This window comes from Sciurus carolinensis, chromosome 1 (genome assembly GCF_902686445.1).
Source record: "Sciurus carolinensis chromosome 1, mSciCar1.2, whole genome shotgun sequence".
In the NCBI taxonomy this organism is placed as follows: domain Eukaryota; kingdom Metazoa; phylum Chordata; class Mammalia; order Rodentia; family Sciuridae; genus Sciurus; species Sciurus carolinensis.
The window spans coordinates 52,263,800-52,283,208 of NC_062213.1; the positions used below are offsets into that span (position 1 = coordinate 52,263,800).

Here is a 19,409-nt window from a genome sequence, read left to right on the forward strand (position 1 = left end):
CCACCAAAATGTTCCTGGGGTATTATTTAAATCATAACATACGCATTTTATTATTTTTAATATAAATTTCAAACTATGTATTTAAGGGTTTCAGAAAAATTGTGTACCAGCATTATTATAATAGTATAACATAACTATAATAGCAAGTATCCATACAAATAAATTATATGGAACATAATTTAATATACATGTATAATACACACAGGGACCTGTCTATACCTGCACTTCTCTCTTTATCTGAGAGGGAGGTCTGGAGCAAGGAGAGAGAGATAGAGAAACATTCAAATGGTTAGTTGGACATTTATGTTTCTTACTTCACTTTTTCTGCTATAATTTCCCAGTGGAAGAGAGATACATAATGAAACATGAACTCTGCATCTTTTGAATACAGTGTAAGTTGGAGACTTGTTGACTTATAAAGGGTTAGGATTCAATCACATGGTTTTAGAGATGAGAGTGATCTCAGAAATCATTTAAGACATTCCCTCATTGCCAAATGAGAAAATTGAAAAAGGAAGAAAAAAAGGTGACTTTCTCAAGTTCAAGGAGTTGCTGAATTATGTTTCTAAACTTTCAATCCATGAGAAATGACTTTTTAAAATTCTATTCCACTGTGGTTTGATGCCTTTCAGTATTACTTATTTGCTTAGATACCTTGCCTGTAATGTTGAGATAAAGCAAAAGGACAGGGTACAATTATATTAATACTCAAGTGGCTAGGCTGAAACATGCTATAAAAGTGTTATTTCTTATCAGAAATGAAGAATGGGAGAGGCTGCTATGTCTTAATATAAGTCATTAAAATAAAAATTCTTGAAAATATTAGAATATTTCTATGCTGTTCCTAACTTTTGTATTTTGTGAAGCATCTGAAAAATAGTAATGATTTATGATGAATCTATAAACTATACCTAAATCTATGAAAAAATTATAAAACAACATATGATATTGTGAGAAAAGAGAAACATTTCTCTCAAATTATTTTGTTTTCTTTTTGAATTTTTATAGCATGATTTACCCCCAAAACTCCACTCTAATTTTCCCTGTATTTAATATATTAAAAATTGTTCTGTTAAGACATATGGATTCTATTTCCTCTAGTCCCCAAGTCTCTCATTCTTTGCCACTCTTGTACAAATCTGCTATAACAGGAATGACATCTAGCTGTTATTATGTGTCTGTAGATGTGGTGAACAGCACATATCAAACAGGTACAGATCCGACTAACTCATAAGATACCCTTCCAGACAGGTTTTAAGCATCCGCTTGCATCTCTGTTATTCTAGCTATCAAATACTGTAAAAATTTCCCTAACACTCTATCAGTCTCACTCTCACTGCTTCGAGCCTCATTAGTTTTTGGGCTGTTTTTTTTGCACAGTGTTTGCATTATCTTCCTAACTGAACTTAAAACCTCTTGCTATTCCGGGTAGACATTATCAAGTTCTCAGTATTTATTTTTCTGGTTGCAGAATGGTATCTAGGGAGGTCAAACAATTTGCTCTCTAAGATTACATAGCTTTCAATGGTTCAAGTGCTCATTACTCATTGAGATACACAGATATTCCCTTCCAATGTCAGGAGTCTCTGCCTTCCTATATCTTTTGGTTAGAGTTATGGTCCCCCTTCCCACAGAAAAAGCAAAATATTCCAGTTAATTGCTCTCTCTGACTCCAGACATCAGAGCATAAACATAACCTCAGCTCAAAACCTAGATGACATCATCTGGGACTAAGTTTAAAGCAAGTGATACAAAAAAATTAAGGGCAATTCAAAACTGAATTCACTAGCAACCTTAGTAAAGCTCCCATGTGTGTGGTGTCTGGTGCTGATCATCAGGGAGATCAGTATGAAGTCCAGTATCAATAGCAGGAATTTCCTCCAGAATTCCAGAGACATGATTTTTCCAGGTACAATTTGACAATTCCCCAGTGTTTCTTTCAATTCTATGTGCAAAACATTTCCTCTCCCAAAAGAAAATCTTTTTTCTGCTTAAAACCTTAATTGGTTTCTGTTGTTTACAACAAAGAACTTTGATTAATATATTTTCAGTACTGAGTTAATACACAGATTCACGAACCCTTAAGATTTTTTTCTTCTTCCATCATATTTACCTCAGGGCTTTGATAAAACACATTTAATTTAATTTTCTATATACTATCAGTGGCAGAATTCACTGCCAGTAATTTCTTTTTAATTGTTCAATTTTTTATCCTTTTATTTATGATGTAAATTGGGTTATAATTACTAACATCAATTTTTAAAAATAGCTTATAGATTGTAGGCAATGTATTGACTTTTATGGCCAACATTAGTTTTGCAGCACAATAAATCTGTTTCATCATACTTATGAAGACTGAGTTATAGATCATTTGTACAATTTGAAAAAGAAAAAAAAATAGTGTCTACCAAGAAACGAGGAAAATATTGAGTGAATATAAGAGTGAAATATTTGTGTTTTCAATATGTAATAGAAGACTGGTAGAAACTTTCTATAAAAATAGAAGGGCACATCTTTTCCACAGTTCCTTCCCTTCTCTCTTCTTCCTGGCTGTCATGAGCAGAGAGTGTTTCTCCAACACACCATTCCCCCATTGATGTTCTGCCTCACCTTGGGCCCAAAGCAATGGAGGTGGACCATGGACTGAACCTCTAGAACCATGAACCAAAATAAACTTTTCCTTCTTTAAAGTTGTTCTTTCCAGGTCTTTTGGTCAGATCAACAAAAAGTTGACTAACACACTTAACAAGTAAAAAATCCCTCCAAAACTATTTATTTAGAGCTAAAAATAATGTTTTTCTCATTAATATATTTTGCATATACAGTAGCATTTTCTGAGTAATATATTCTTTTCTCTTAAAATGTTTAATTATTTTCTGATATTAACATTTTAGCAACAATTGAAGAGCTTGATCTGAACAATTAGAAAATTAATTTGAAATAATGAAACAGTTCAAGTCTCCTCAATGGAGAAGAATGTACATATTACTTATAAAATGTAAATAATTTAATGAGATGTTTCATAAATAAGCTTTTATGAAACACATTTTATTATAAGACATAGAATTCTGATTCACATAATGAGTCTATATTATTTGCACTTTTAGTAACCTGATTTAATCATACTGGTACACATTTTACTCCATATCAAATCACAAGTACACTTTTAATGTTATTTAACTTTCTTTAATATTTTATTACTTAGGGGAAACAAACTTTTTCCTTAGACATTTATTAAGACACTTCTTTTTTCTGTAACTGATATAAATTTCAATGAGACTTACTTTTATTAGATCATATGCTACTACACACTAAAATATTAAAATGTTTGCACTTTAGTTTTTATCAGAGGGTTATTGTGAAAGCTGTTACATATCTGTACGCATTACCATGAACACCATTTGCTATGAACACAGGATAATTCATAGTAATTGATTTCTTAGTATGCCACATTGAGTAGATTTTATACTCCTACTAAGAAAAACAAATTTATCAGAAATGCTGGTTGATGGTTTATAGGTTCCCCCAACTTTTTCTCTTTCTTTCATTTCTGTGATTTAATTTTCCTTTTTCTTTGTATTTTTTTATTTTTGGTTGGCACAGTCATTATACATACTTATGGGAAATGATGGCTTTACTTTAGGCAAGGAATGCTCAGTCTCACCCTCGGCCCCACCATTTTACCTGGTCTCACAACTGAGTTGTACATCTGACCCTGGAAGGCATTTAACTTTAATGACTGAAAGTTATCACATAACAAGACTATAGGTGAGTTAAATTGTGGAGGAGTATGTCAGCAAAAGAAAAGTCACAAAAACTTTCCTCCAGTCTTTAAGTAGCCAAGAATCCATTAGTTAAAACAAACTATTAATAACTACTACACAGAATACAAAACAGTTTTTCTCAGTTTTATTCCATGTAGGTACACCTAGGGGAATGAGCTCATGTCTACCATTTACTTGTTGGACCAGTGAGTCTTCAGAAACAGCAGGGTGAATTCCTGTCCTCTGAAAGAACTATAATCTCAGGGTTTTGGAGGCAAAGAAACAAAACTAAAGGTGAACAGTTAGAAAATGTTCCCCAGTGATTCCGGGAGACTCCTTAGGTTCATCTATTTCCATCCTTGCCTACCTTTCCTCATACTTCCTCCAGATAATCACGGAAGCAGAGGGGATGAAATGAAATCACAAGGCACAAAGCAGGCCTAGAAGGACAATGATATGACTCTCCTCTCTCAAGGGTGCTTATGCACTGTGCCAGCCTAGCTAAACTGAAAATTAAATCCCTCAGAATTCCCTTTTCAGCACGGTATTAGGTTAGGTTGTCCATGCAGGAATATGCCTGGCATTTGGAGGGCAGGGAAAAAACATCATCCATTACCTTCCCAGGGTCTGTACAGAGCCCCAGGGCACCTGATTCATTCTCACTGCCACTGATCTCATGGTTCACTTTGGTGACACTGGAAAGCAGTCAGACAAGGAACTCATTCAAACTCACCTTTCTCTCCATCCTCCATTGTGTTCTGAGTACTGGATCAAGAGCCCTGATGAAAGCAACCAGAGTTTCTTAGAGATGATTAGTGTCACTGGGTTAAATTCAGTGAGAGTCCATATTCCAGTTTGTCCTGGCAGGTCTAAAGATGCCCTCATGCATTCCAGTTGTCCTCATGGCTTCCTGTTTGTACTCATGGGTCCCAGATCCATCTGGCTTTGTCCAGCTACTCAGGGGACCTCCCATGACTTCATTCTCACCACCAGAAGCAGAGGTCACAGTTTTCCACAGATCTTCATAAGCTCTTCTTCATGCTCCTTTGTGTTTTTTTCTGATCCTTCAATCACCCCTCATTTCCTACAGTCATGTGAGATTTAATCCCAATAATAAATCCCTTATCTACATCACTCATGAAGGTTGTTTTTCTACTTAAATTCTGATTTTTTTTTTTTTAATAAGAAAGCCTTTAATATCTCCTTAAATCCTGTGGGACTACAGACTGCTATTCCCATGGATCAGGAAATTTCTCTAAAAGGAATAATTGTGTGCATACTGAGATGACTGAAACCATTATAATCCCAAAAGGAACAACTGTCCAAGTAGAGGCAGTTCCTCTCTGTACCTCCCTCCAATCTTTGAGGCTTCCTTTCCACAGCACATCATGCTGATACTTGGCAGCTTGTGACTCATATCTAAGAATAGTTTAATCATGTTTAGGCAAAATAAGTGCTAACAAACTACTCTGATTATATCCTCTGACCCTAAAACTCTCTGGGTCTTCATGTGTATTTTAACAGATGTTACAGAATGAGCAAGGGGATTGACACAATGAATGAAGGCTGAAGAGATGCTCCTACCTTCGGAAGAGTCACTGACTTCCTACTGAATATCAGGCACAGAAATTGTTCAGTTTGTAAAACAACGAACTAGAAAATAAAGAATTACTATTGGAATTTTATAGATGAGAAGACAGAGATCCGGTATCTTGCTCAAAGTCATACAACCAGTGTGTGAGACTGAGCTTGTGTTGGCCTCACTCCAAAGCACAGGTTTGTCCCACTACATCAGGCTGCCGATCTAAAAGATGTTACCCTCACCCAGCAAAGACTCACACAGATCATTCATCTCTACTTCCTCACCCACTCGTCTCCCCTCTTCAGAGTCCTCCTTCCAGCATCAGTTTTCTTAAGTTTCTTTGTTTATTTGGTTAGCTATTTTCAAACACTGTGTTCTGCATTTAGAATGCCCTCTGCCTCTAGCCTTTGATTTCTGCTTCCCCCAAAATTTGCCTTGTGAGTATGACTCAGCCTGACCTGCTTCTGCTTCCCATTTTAAACCTGGCTAAGAATTACATCACTGGATTAAACAAAATAGTCATTGGTTTATCAGAGGAGCTGGTGCTTTGGATTTCTTCTCTAATGTAAAGCATATGAGATTAGGTTCCCTGCAACTCTGATGCGTCCCTGCCCTCCTCCCAGGTAGCAAGTTCAGCTCTGCTGTCCCATTTCCTCTCTCTTCAATTTCTTCCAATGCCTCCCTTGTGAATGTATCTGGGCCACTTCCCAACTTCCTGGTTCTATGTAGCTCTGACCTGGGTGCCCATTGCCTCATTTCTAAAAGAACCATGGGCCTGAATACTGGAGTGCTGGATCAATTCTAGGTGTCTGTAACACCAAACTTGTGTGATTCTGATGGAAAATTCTCAAAGTAGCTACCAGAGTTGATCCCATGTGAGAGTAATTTTATCATTCAGATTAAAGGCACAGATCATTATTTCATATGCATTTTCAAATCACAATGCATATAATTTTCCTTAGATTTCGTGGCATAAGAGAAATTCAAGATTTTCCAGTAGGCCCCAAATTATTTCACTCCTACTAGAGAAGATGAAATGCTAATCCACGGGAAGAAACAATGCTTCTTAAAATGGTATGGACGAGCGTTACAGACTTTTCTGGCTGCCCCCCCCCCCTTTTCTGTATTTGAAAAGTTGTTGAATGTAAGGTAATATTTTGGCCCTGATTCATGGCTAGGAAAAGCAGTCTGGAAACCTGACTCCCTGAAGAACACAGTGAGAATTATCCAATTTTATTGTCCTCCACAGATTCATAGAACTGTTGGTGTGAAAAAACCATGGCAATGAATCTAATTCATCCCCACACTCAATGCCTGCAGGCATATCACATGGCTCCCTAGAGAGATCAAAATGTATTCTATTTTTAAAGATTTCCAAAAATCCCACAACCTCACTCAATAAATCCTTCCAATGCACAATTGCTTTCCACAATAGGAAACATTTCTTTATATCCAAGTGAAATCTCTTATCTACAGTATCTTAGTGCCCTCTGCTTTTTGTCCTGCCTGCCGTCAAGATTGAGTGAATGCTAACTATTTACTATGTGCTGCCTATTTATTGATCTTCAGTCTTCATGGGAATGGTTAACTCATTAGAAGTTTCTGAACATTTCAATATCTCTTGCACCTGAAAGCTCCTGAAAACTGTAATGTCCTTAACAAGTAGGGAGTTTTCAAGTGACTATAAACTCTTACAAGACTCAAAAGAGCATTATTGTGTTCATACAAAACATTCCATTGCACAGAACAAGCCCTTATCTGGGAGATTCTCAGATAACATTTCTTAATGATTGACAAGTGTTCAGAGTTTCAGTGTTCTAGCATGAGTTTCAATAAGGGATCTCTAAAATGTTCAGGAATGTTTAAGTAACACTTGTGCTGTATAACAAGACATGAACTGATGCTACTTTTAATTATATATAGCTTTATTAATTTAAATGTGCCCACATGTGCCTACTGGCTACTAGATGACACAAATAGATATACCTGGAAATGAGATAGTGGAGATTTTACTTAGAAATTATTAAGTTTTAGACAAGCAAGGACTTTTTTCCTCTTAGAACATATCTTGTTACTGCAGAAATTCAGATTCTAAAAGTGTCAATTTATAATATGCAAAATAGGAGAGTTTGATCTTTATTCTGTGGTAATTTTAGTGAAATAAGTATTTTCAAGTGATTAGATGGAACATAAAATGTACAGATATTATTATTAGACATAAATAAAAGGCTTTTATTTTAAACTAAAGTAAAAGAAAGCATTCCTGGAGATCATTAGGGGTATTACATATTTAAATATTAAATGCATATATAAAAAAAGTATAAACAGAGTAATAATCTACATATTTTCTAGAATAACTTTATCTTTGCATCTACAAGTAAATAATCCAGCAGCTAATAATTCGATCCTTTATTCTATATGCTTCACAGGGATATAGAGTAAATTTAACAAATGTGGGTTTTTGATGATTCATTAGAAACTTACAAGGAAACAGCATTAAGTCATACACATTTTTTTTTGTTTGTGTTTGTCCTTTTAAAACCATGTCAAAATAATTTAAGTATCTTACAGTGTTGAGTCCCCTTCCACCACTCCTTCCCCTACTCCCTTTCCCCAGGGGGGTAAAAATTAGTATCATACACCATAAAACATTGAGGAGAAACATTGTTTCTCTTAATTCAAATTTAGTAAACTTGATCAACAGAATTAAAGAGTATGTGTGTGCATATGTATGTACCTTTTCATTTTTTCATCACCAGGTGGCATTTATATGACATTAGTATAACATAATATCATTTTATAATTATTATATCACTAGATTGCCAGCAATCTAATCCCTTGTCACCTGATGCCTAAGATATCCAAAACTTTTATACATGTTCTGGATCTCTCTGACCTTACTTTTCTCAATAAAATGCCTAAGACCTCTGCACACCACCTGACTCCTGGAGGAATCACTGCAAGGTTCCCCGTGTGTCATCTGGAGCTAAGATTCCATCAACAACCTCTTCCCTTGCTCAGCATTCCTATTTCTAGGCAGTTTTCAGTTCCTCCTTAGCAGTGTACCCAGAGCAGCCAGATCACTTTTCCAACACACACCTGTTTCGGCACTGCCTTACTTTCTCCTGTTTCTCAGCCTCCAATATCAGATCAGTATTCTGGGTTTGGTATATCTATCATTTCTTCCAGCCCCTGCTCAAAATCATGCTCACTATTTATTAATCCATCCGTTACTAATCTCTCCTTTCATCACTTACTAATCAATCCTACATTACAGTTCACTGTTCTGAAACCTCATAGCAATAAGCAACATAGTTTTATGTCCTCATATTATGCCTTTTTGATGCTACTATGATGTACACTCACACACACACACACACACAATTTTGTCTTCTTACTGAAAAAATCAAAAACCCTGGTGAATTCTCCTAATTCCACTAAAAAGTATTATGCCTCAAATACTTCATTTTTTCTTTACGAATTAACACAATGATCATTTCTACCCAAAGTTGAATTTTTAATGAAGATTAAGAAACTTTTTATTCTGTTATCCAATGTCTTTACTGAAAAAATGCAAAATTAAAAGCAATTAGTAAAATATGACTCATATTTCATTCACTCTTCCTTGTTGATATTGTTTGACTTGGTAAAATATTTCTGATTTACCTTTAATACAGAAAGTAGTTTGAGGGATAGGGTTGTGGCTCAGTGGTAGAGAGTTAACCTGGCATGTGTGAGGCCCTGAGTTTGATCCTTAGACCACATAAAAATAAATCATATAAAGGTATTGTGTCCATCTTCAACCTAAAAATATATATATTTTTAAAAAGAAAGTAGTTTGAATGATACCAATCTGTTCTTCAAGATTATTTTGCCTTTTTTAGTAGGCTATCCATGTAGATGGACAGTCAGATCATAAAGGAAAATATTTATTTCATTCAGGTAGCAAAGGGAAGAAAGTCCAATATATATACTTTAATGAAATTAAACTTCATTCTACAAAGTAAATTTCTTTTGAACCAACTATCCATTTTCAAGATTAACTATTTTTAATTCTTGATTTTTAATGAGCAAATAGCCTCTTGCAAAAAAAGTACCACACATTGAAATATAATGAAAAATATGAAAAAGAAATAAAGTCTAGTTACTTTAGTATAAGAAGGTTACCAATGGAAGCCAATGATATAAATGAAAACATCCTAAAGTGGTAAAAATCATCTTAAGATAAAATATTTCTATAATTTCAAAAATAAATTAAGCATTTTCTTGAAAGTTCTGAAAAACTGGATTAAAATATTGTTTTCTAATTCATTTTGAAATCACTAGCACACAGTTCCCCAATGCCTAAGGTGCTTGGCAAAATTTCCCAAGGAGACCTTAACCTTACAATTAGTGTTATCCTGGACAGAATTCATCAGATTCCTCAAGGCTAGACACATAACGAGAAATTAGTGCAGGGTAACCTTTAATTTAACTTTGTAGCGAATGTCTGTAATAGCTACCGGCAATGTGTGGGAGCAGATGAGATGCCACTCAAAATCAAGGAAATCAATCTCTCTCAGCTTTTAGTTGATCTTGCATTTCTATCCTCGTCTACAGTGTGTGAATTATACCAGTTTTTCCTAGAAGTTTACTTGTTGTGATGACTGGGGGCATTAATGGCATGGGTTAGTGGGGTCCAGGGATTGCCATCCCGCAATGTGAATGACAAAAGTGAACATAAGAGAACATTCTGCATTTCACATCACTCTTCAGTGTGCACCAGGATTGCAACCAGCATATCAATCAGGAAACAGTATTCACTTTATTTGGAATGTTACCAAGAGTTGCCCAATTTTTTAAAAAAAGGATGACAGCACCACTCATTGGTGACAAGAGCATGGCAAACATGTACAGTCTGAAGTCCTGCTGCTGTGCTGAGGTGACCACATGCTGTCACCATTCACTCCACTATTCTGGACATAGTTTCAGGTCTGTGATTACCTCACTTTGATTCTGGCCCAAATATTTACATATTCTTTTGTTTTCCTGTTTTATGAGAAATAAGAGTATTATAAAATTTTCGTTATTGTTAGGATATATGTGTAGGTAAAATGTACCATGAATTTCATTTCAGACTACTAAGTAGGGGTTGTTATTTAACAAGATTGAGAACCTCTGTTACAATCCAGTTGTGATGAACTCTTTCTTCTTTTCCAAACACTCCAAACCCTTCAAAGTTAGAAAGGTCATGGCTGGAGAGACCAATAAAGAAGTCTTTTGGACTTTGGAGGAGAAATATAGGCTTATTATAATTATAGAAAGAATAAGAGGAGCTGGTGGGGTTGCAAATTAGTGCAGCCACTCTGGAAGGCAGTAGGGAGATTCCTTAGAAAACTTGGAATGGAACTACCATTTGACCCAGCTATCCCACTCCTTGGCCTATACCCAAAGGACTTACAATCAGCATACTACAGAGATACAGCCACATCAATGTTCATTGCTGCTCAATTCACCATAGCCAGATTGTGGAACCAACCTAGATGCCCTTCAGTTGATGAATGGATAAAGAAACTGTGGCATATATATACAATGGAATATCACTCAGCCATAAAGAATGATAAAATTATGGCATTTGCAGGCAAATGGACGAAATTGGAGGATATCATGCTAAGTGAGATAAGCCAATCTCAAAAAACCAAAGGAAGAATGATCTCGCTGATAAGTGGATGATGATACATAATGGGGCATGAGAGGGGTTAGTTTTAGGGTTAGAGTGAGGGTTAGGGAGGGGGCAAGAATGGGGGAAGGAAGGACTGTATAGAGGGAAAAGAGGGATGGGAGGGGTGGGGGGAAGAGGAAAAAATAACAGAATGAATCAACCAACATCACCCTATGTAAATTTATGATTACACAAATGGTATGCCTTTACTCTATGTACAAACAGAGAAACAACATGTATCCCATTTGTTTACAATAAAAAAAAAAAAGAATAAGAGGAGAACTCAAGACTTTTTTCTTCCTCCCGCGTTCTATAAGAACGTGGTGCCTTTGTAGCTAGCCATTTTGTGGCAAAGAGGTGACAAGCAAGAAATAAAAGAGCAATATGCCAGTGAACCAATGTATCCCTTTTGAACTATCCTCTTTAATTTCTTCACATGAGGAGGGCAGGGGGATTTACATGGTTTAAACAACCTAAATCAACCTCAACTGTTAAAAACTGAATTTGCAATTTTACTTTCAGTCCAGGGTTATCAACCAGTGTTCACACCATTTACCCAGAGTTAATGCCCATAACCTCAGAGACACCTTTATCACTGATTAGCCCTATACTGTTGATTCGATCTCATATATACGTTGAAAATCATCTATCCTAATTCTCCATTCTGAACATAACAACCAAGTTACAATCACACTCTCTCTGCACATTCTATTACAGCTTCCTAGTGGATCTGAGCCTCCTCTGCTGTCTTACTGGATTCTCCTCATGGAAGACATGAACTGGGCATGTCAACAGAATCCCATCCTTTCAAAAATTATAGTTTTCAATGTAAGTTCATATTCTGATTTTACATGTCAATCATATTTTGTGATGAGGGTGAGAGAAAAGTACTCAGTATGGTGACAAAAATCAGGATTCATTATAAACCTCAGGGCTTTTCCCTGGAAATTGGTAAATGTCCCCACATAAAGCCATCTTGTGAGGCCCCATTGGTGTGAGCTTTTCTAAAGAACTAGTAACCAAAAGTAAATTTAAACCTAAAACTCTCAGTGTGGTAAAGAAAAAAATACCAAAGTAAATAGACACAAGCTTTCAGCTATCCCTACCTTCTAAAGACACTTCCTGAGCTCAGCTGGACTGCAAGGACACTCTTGTATTTTTTTTAAGAATGTAGTGTACAGAAAAATTGAAAGAAGCTTTGAGAAGTGAAGCTGGTTCATCTAAGAATGATCACATGCCATGGTGGGGAGCTAGGGCAAGCTCAGGAGCTGGAAGAAGAGAACACAAACTGAATGAGAACGTCTTGAAGGAGGGTTGAAATTTTTAAGAGACTTTGGGGAGATCAGACAGGCTGTGGAGGGCTGTCTGGATCAATCTGCCTCTGGGGAGAAAGAGAAACTGTTAGAGGGTTTCTTAGAAGCTTTGCTCCTGGGTGTATGGTAAATGACCCTACCTCCAACACACACCAAAAGTCTTCAATAAAAATTACAGGATTGTCCAGACTTGGCTTTATATTTTATTTTAAGGGAGAATCATGCTAAGATGAGCCTCAGGAAAGAAATGTTGCATCCCAGAGTTGGGTTACAAATGTGACCAATAAATTGAGTTCAAGGGCCTTCCAGTAAGGAGACATTTCTAGCAAACTATTTTTAATCAGGGTGACTTTGACTGAGTTGAGTCAAAGGACAAATTATTATTATGCAAAGTATAATTCTTATCATTGCTTCTAGGAATTTCTTCAGATAGCCACAATGAGCTTCCTTTTAAAGGACCAAGTGAAAGTTTTTATTTTTTTTTAAATATAGCAATTCCCTCAGGCATGTAAATAAAGATCTACACAGAAGCAGTCTCCCATGTCTCATCTTTGAAGATAACTCCAGACTTCAAGAAAACATCCTAGGATATCTAATGACTCATATATTTTTGTTTTAAAATTGAAGTCTCTTACTCAAAAGAATTCTTTTTGTTATATAATAGCTTTCAAACAGGAATAAAGACATTTTATGACACTTTATCAAATATAGATGAAAATATTTATATTTCATGTTAGGAAACTTACACAAAGTCTTATATACTATTTTAGAAAATTACTCAGCACTGCTAACTCTGATCAAATGAACAACTCCTAGTCCTCCAACGAATGATCAAAAAACCCACCCTTTTTTAGGTGGTTGAAACATTTTTCATAGGTTAGAAAGGCAGTCAGTGTTCAGTCTTACATCTTGTAATGCACCTCAGCATAATATCCTAAGACCAAAGAATGACTCATCTTTTCTATGTGACTCATTGATTAGCACAGATTTGCATTTCTTAAGGTAAATTTTTGGCAAAAATTTCTAGCTACAGGAAAAATATGAATGTTACCACATTTGGAAATTATTTAAGTAGAGGGGTAGAGTTAATTAAACTGTGTGTTATAAGGTTGTATTTGAAAAAATGTGTAACAGAAAGCATACATTGGGAATATTGCTGTGGTAGGTGATCTGTGGGAGACAAAAAATGAATAAAACACAATTTTCATCTCACAGGGGCCTAATATCTAGCAGGAATTTGAAAACCCTAGGTCGAATGTGTACATATATAACCAAGAGAGTAGGGTAAATGGCTCACTGGAGTAGTCTAAGTGATGAGAGTAACAATGGGAGGTTCTGTAAAAGTCCAGAAATAGATCTTTATATTCCTGGAGACCTAGAAGGCAGCCTGGCACGTAGTAGGTGTTCAACAAATACTTGTTGAATCAATGCCGATTATATGGCAGGACTGCACAGGTATGTGTTAATATGAATGTGTCTGAAATTATCTGAAACTGCAGATTTTAACAGGCAGGAATGGCTATAAGCACCGCCGTGGTCTGGGCACACTCAAGTCTCCGTATGGCCTGGCTGAGTCTAGGGATGGTCTAACAGGGGACTAGGCCATCAGTACCTAACTCAGTTTGGGTTTCCAAGAAATAATTTATTTGAATAAAATGTTTTCCTGTCAAAAAGAGTATACAGTTGTTTACAGAGTAGATAAGGCATAGGTATAGCAGTCAGAGCTCAGCATTCAAATGCCAGGCTTGCTGCCTCGAAGAAGGGCAACAGGGCTTAACCTCTGCAAGCCCGTGTTTACTTATCTGCAAAATGGAGATAATAATATTGAATCCACAGGCTATAATGAGAAGCAAAAAAGTATCAAATGACAAGATCTCAGGGGTTTTATATTTTGCATTTGATGGATACCTGTTCCTCTTCCATTTAACTAGCAATTGTTAAAAGCAGTCTAATTCCTGACTGAGTCCTATTGTCTAGTCTTGACCACCAGTGAGTGGTGTGGCCCTGGGAATATTATTTAAATGGCCTTACCCTCAGTGTTCTCACTTGTAAAATGGGAATAAAAGTGGTGCCACTTATAGGGTATCACAAAGACAGAAACAGTGTAAAAGCAAGAACATGGGGAATCTCTTCCTCTGGTTATAGCATTGGATTTACATTATTAGCACTGGAACGGCACATTAAAGGGAAAAAAAATCTTTCAATATCTTCATAAAGAATGAACTAAAATAAAAAGATATTGGAAAGAAAATTTTCTTTCTTAATTAGTTAGCTCTTTAAGTTCAACTTTTTAAAATAATTTATTTATTTTGATTCATTGTAAACAAATGGGGTACACCTTATTTCTCTGGTTGTACATGAAGTAGAGTCATACTGTTTGTGTAATCATACATGTACATAGGGTAATGAAGTTTGTCTCAGTCTGTTATTCTTCCTTTCCCCCACACCTCCCACCCCGTTTTTTCCTTTATACAATCCATCCTTCCTTCATTCTTGCCTCCCTCCCACCCCCCATTATGTAGCATCATCCACTAATCAGAGAGATCATTTGACCTTTGGTTTTTTAGGATTGACTCATCTCACTTAGTATGATATTTCCCAACTTCACCCATTTGCCTGCAAATGCCATAATTTTATTCTTCTTTATGGTTGAGTGATATTCCATTGTATATATATACCACAGTTTCTTTATCCATTCATCAATTGAAGGGCAACTAGGTTGGTTCCATAATCCGGCTATTGTGAATTGAGCAGCTATGAACATTGATGTGGCTGCATCACTGTAGTATGCTGATTTTAAGTCCTTTGGGTATGTACAGGCCAAGGAGTGAGATAACTGGGTCAAATGGTGGTTCCAGTCCAAATTTTCTAAGGAATCTCCACACTGCTTTCCAGAGTGGCTGCACTAATTTGCATCTCCACCAGCAATGTATGAGTGTACCTTTTTCCCCACATCCTCGCCAACATGTATTGTTGCTTGTATTCTTGATAATTCCCATTCTACTTGGGGTAAGATGAAATATTAGGGTAGTTTTGATTTTAATCTCTCTTATTATTAGAGATATTGAACATTTTTTCATATATCTATTGATTGCTTGTAGATCTTCTTCTGTGAAGTGTCAGTTAATTTCCTTAGCCCATTTGTTGTTTGGGTTATTTGTATTCTTGGTGTAAGTTTTTTAAGTTCTTTATAGATTCTGGAGATTAGTGCTCCATCTGAAGTATGTGAGACAAAGATTTTCTCCCACTCTGTAGGCTCTCTCTTCACATTGCTGATAGTTTCCTTTGCTGAGAAAAAGCTTTAAGAGCAAGCAATCATGAAATTCATTTGGAAAAATAAGAGACCCAGAATAGCTACAGCAATCCTTAGCAGGAAGAGTGAAGCAGGGGTTATCACAATACCTTATTGATTCCTGCTTTTATTTCTTGTGCTTTGGGAGTCATGTTAAGGAAGTCTGATCCCAAGCTGACTTAGATCAGACTTGGATCAGACTTGGATCAGATGAAGATTTGTATCTACTTTTTCTTCTATAAGGTGCAGGGTTGCTGGTCTGATCTTATAGAAGAAAAAGTAGATACAAATCTTCATCTGATCCAAGTCTGATCCAAGTCTGATCTAAGTCAGCTTGGGATCAGACTTCCTTAACATGACTCCCAAAGCACAAGAAATAAAAGCAGGAATCAATAATTGGGATAGGTTCAACTTTAAAGTCAAGACAACAACCTTCTCAGCATGTCCCTCTCCAGAATGGGGATGGAGTCATACTTATATATCTGTATCTACAACAAGCACTGCATGCTGTAAAATCAAGTTTCTCAGGTCACCTGCCAACTCTCACTCTCATCCCATTCCGTCTCTATGAACTTAAATTATTTTTCTTCTTAAATAAATTGTAGACATAACTAATAAATTTTGAAATGCCAAAACTTTTTATTATGAATGTGTTAGCACAAGGTGCATTGGTAGATACTGTGTAGTATCGACTACTTTAAATACCCATCAATAAAGTTGTGGAGCAACCATGTTATTCCACTGATACCAACATGAAAAAAACAAATGACAAAACAAACAACAAAAACACAAATGCCAAAATAAAAAAAAACTGGCTACTTTTAAGGGAAAAAAGTAAGACAAATCAAATGAGAAGAAGCTGTCATGGAAAAAATTATTCCGATTAACAACATGAGTGGCCATTCAAGAGAATTGTCCAATGAAGAAACAGACCATATTCAAGAGTATCACATTCTAGGAATATTGTAGAGACTAGTCAATTATCAACTGACCAGCAATGTAATAGAAGGAAATTCATATACACCTGCTGGAAAAGTCTCCCTGTGCTACAGGGTTCCATAAATTCTACATGAAGAAATCAAGAACTGACCACTTTTTGAAATGGTGATTCAAATTTAAAATTCACATTCAAGATAAACCTCAAGAAATATCTTAAATAACAAACAACTTGAATACAGGAACACAATACAGTGATAGTTTCAGAAAATAACTATAAGAAAGTGAATTCCAATTTTAAGTTTCCTCTCAGTTATTTATCATTTAGAATATACCTAACAAAATAACTTCTTGATTGGATTCAAAGTGACATTAAATTATTATTTGTTATTGATCTGGTTTTGTTGGTCATAAATAAACATTTACTTTAATGCAACATTGTATGTTATTTAAAGTTCAAGGGAAGAGTAGTCCAAATTAAACAAAAGGGAATAAATTATTCATGATTATTATTTTTAGTAGTATATTTTGCTATTAGTAGCATGCTTTCAAGAAACAATGTCATGCCACAACTCACATCCCACTCATCACAAGGTGATTCCTGGTGTGTCCCTAACAGAGATCCTTAGAGCTTAAATTCATTTCTTGCTCCCAAATAACTTTGTTTTACCACTGAACAAAGGGAGCTGAGAAAGCTCTTCTGAGCATAATAAACAACTTGTATATTGATCTCTCTCCTTCAAATGGTGCTCTAAATCCTCCTTTCTAAATTATAACATTTTATTCTACAAAAAACTACTTGCCCCTAATTATTATTAGCTATTTTCCACTAGAGAGTTTTATTTATGTTTTGCTTATTTGGCAGTATTGTCACAACAATAATGACAAGGGGCTACTTGTCACTGTAAATGGTGTAGCACTCTGATTAATGTACCCATGTGAAGTTTACTAGTGCCCTGGTTGTGAAACAATATACCTATGCCTTCTTTTTGCTTACTTATTTACTTTCTTGTTTGTTTACTGAATTATTTATTTCATCTCTGAGGGTCACAGGCAGACCATTATTGTACTGGGTCAACCAGGAACAATAAAGATTGCAAAAGTACACTAAAAAAAAAAAAAAAAAAAAAAAAAACAAGATAAATAGGTGCAAAACTTGAATCCATAGCAAAATACTAAGAAACTTTTTTGTTCCAGTTTATAAAAAACCTTGCAAAATATCTTTCAATAGTAACGCTTCTGCATAGTTTTCTGTTATTAAAGTTGATGCAGGTGGGTATGGTGCACATGCCTGTAATTCCAGCAGCTTGGAAGGCTGAGAGACAGGAGGATCACAAGTTCAAAGCCAGCCTTAGCAACTTAGCAAGGCGCTAAGCAACTCAGTAAGACCCTGTCTCTAAATAAAATATTAAAAAGGGCTGGAGATGTGCATCAGTGGTTAAGTGCTCCCGGGTTCACTCCTGGGGACCAAAAAAAAAAAAAAAGTTGTTGCAGACCAGTGTGACTGGTTGACCAGAGAAGCAATTGGGAGGGGTGAGATATATATGTTGGTGAAATGAAATAATGAAATGATAGGGACAGAGAGCTGTGGTGGACTTAAGTCATACATGTGCCTGCCCACTGTCTTTTGAAAAACAGTTTAGTAATCAAGTAAAACTTCAAAACATGAGTTCCACTATTCTCGAGCATGCTAGGCAGGCACTCTATGTGATGGGCTATATCGCCTGCACTGAGTTCCACTACTCTAATTCAGAAGCCCAGACTGAGATTGCCACTTTGCTTTGCACTTAGCATGCAGACCTGTGGTGGAGGCTCCAATAACCAAATGCAGAAATCAGATGACACCTGCATTCCAGTTGGAGTAACATGAAAAGCAGTATCTACTCTGCTGGTAGTCTGGCGATTCTGCAGTGGTGTCTGGATACTCCACGTGACAGAGATAATGATGACCCCCCAAACGATGCAAGATCGAGTTCTTGGCTCAGATGTAAGCTCACTGCAATGGTGAGCGATTCCCCCATCTCATTATGTGGTAGCCCCTGGGCTAATGTTCTTCAAAGGCCTGTCTTGCAGCATGCTTCTAAGTCTACCTTCTGAAGACTTAGCCTCTCGGCTGGTTTCCCAAAAGTCCCACCAATTCTATGATCTACCAAATATCTTAGAGTAAGCAAGTTATATTTAGTCCATATCTACTGATTTCAATTAAGAATGACTGATACTGACTGGGCTCAAGGGTGGATGATCGAAGCGAAAATAACAAGGAATACTCCAAAATTTGGAGCTCGAATAACTAAACAAGATTGACTTGTTAACAATTAAGATGTCCAATTGGGGGGGAGGCACCCTATCAAGGTTCTAAGGACTTATGGCACCCAAATTAGATTAATGTGAGTTTGGAGTTTACCTTTTCTACTTGTTCAATTTCTTAAACTATAACATACAATGTAATTGTAGGATTGAATGTAAACTAAGAAAAACCCCTAGCACAATTCTCAATAGAAATTATTGTTACATAGAAGAAAGGGAAAACAACAAACTTCTGGCTGAATCATCTGATTTATGGACCCAGCCACAGAGAAGGGAAGGTTGTAAGTACTAAATAGAGTACCTGGAATCTTAGCCAAATAAAATAGTTTTTAGAGCCCAGTTCTAGTCCTAAGTGTGGCCTGGAAATATGATAAAATTTAGGTAAGACGCAAACCCAGGGGAATTCAGAAAAAAATAGCCTCTTGATGGTTGCTCCCTGGATACTCAGTATCCAGAACTCAGGTATGCAATCTCCAGGTTTGGGCTAAAATGTCACTGTTAGCTGATCTAAATT

The 19,409-nt window shown here is 36.2% G+C and overlaps 1 protein-coding gene across 6 annotated transcripts in view; it reads right to left on the bottom strand.

The window, feature by feature from the left end:
* Ralyl (RALY RNA binding protein like) overlaps positions 1–19,409 on the bottom strand; it is a 641,586-nt gene that overhangs the window by 486,029 nt on the left and 136,148 nt on the right. Inside the window, exon 1 of one of the 6 annotated variants that reach the window (XM_047560760.1) lies at positions 4,498–5,470. The exons of the other annotated variants lie outside the window; for them this stretch is intronic. Within the exon in view, the coding sequence (XP_047416716.1) occupies positions 4,498–4,516 (19 nt within the window). The 5' untranslated portion in view covers positions 4,517–5,470. Of the gene's footprint in view, positions 1–4,497; positions 5,471–19,409 lie in introns of those variants that run through there. 6 annotated transcript variants of the gene reach the window in all.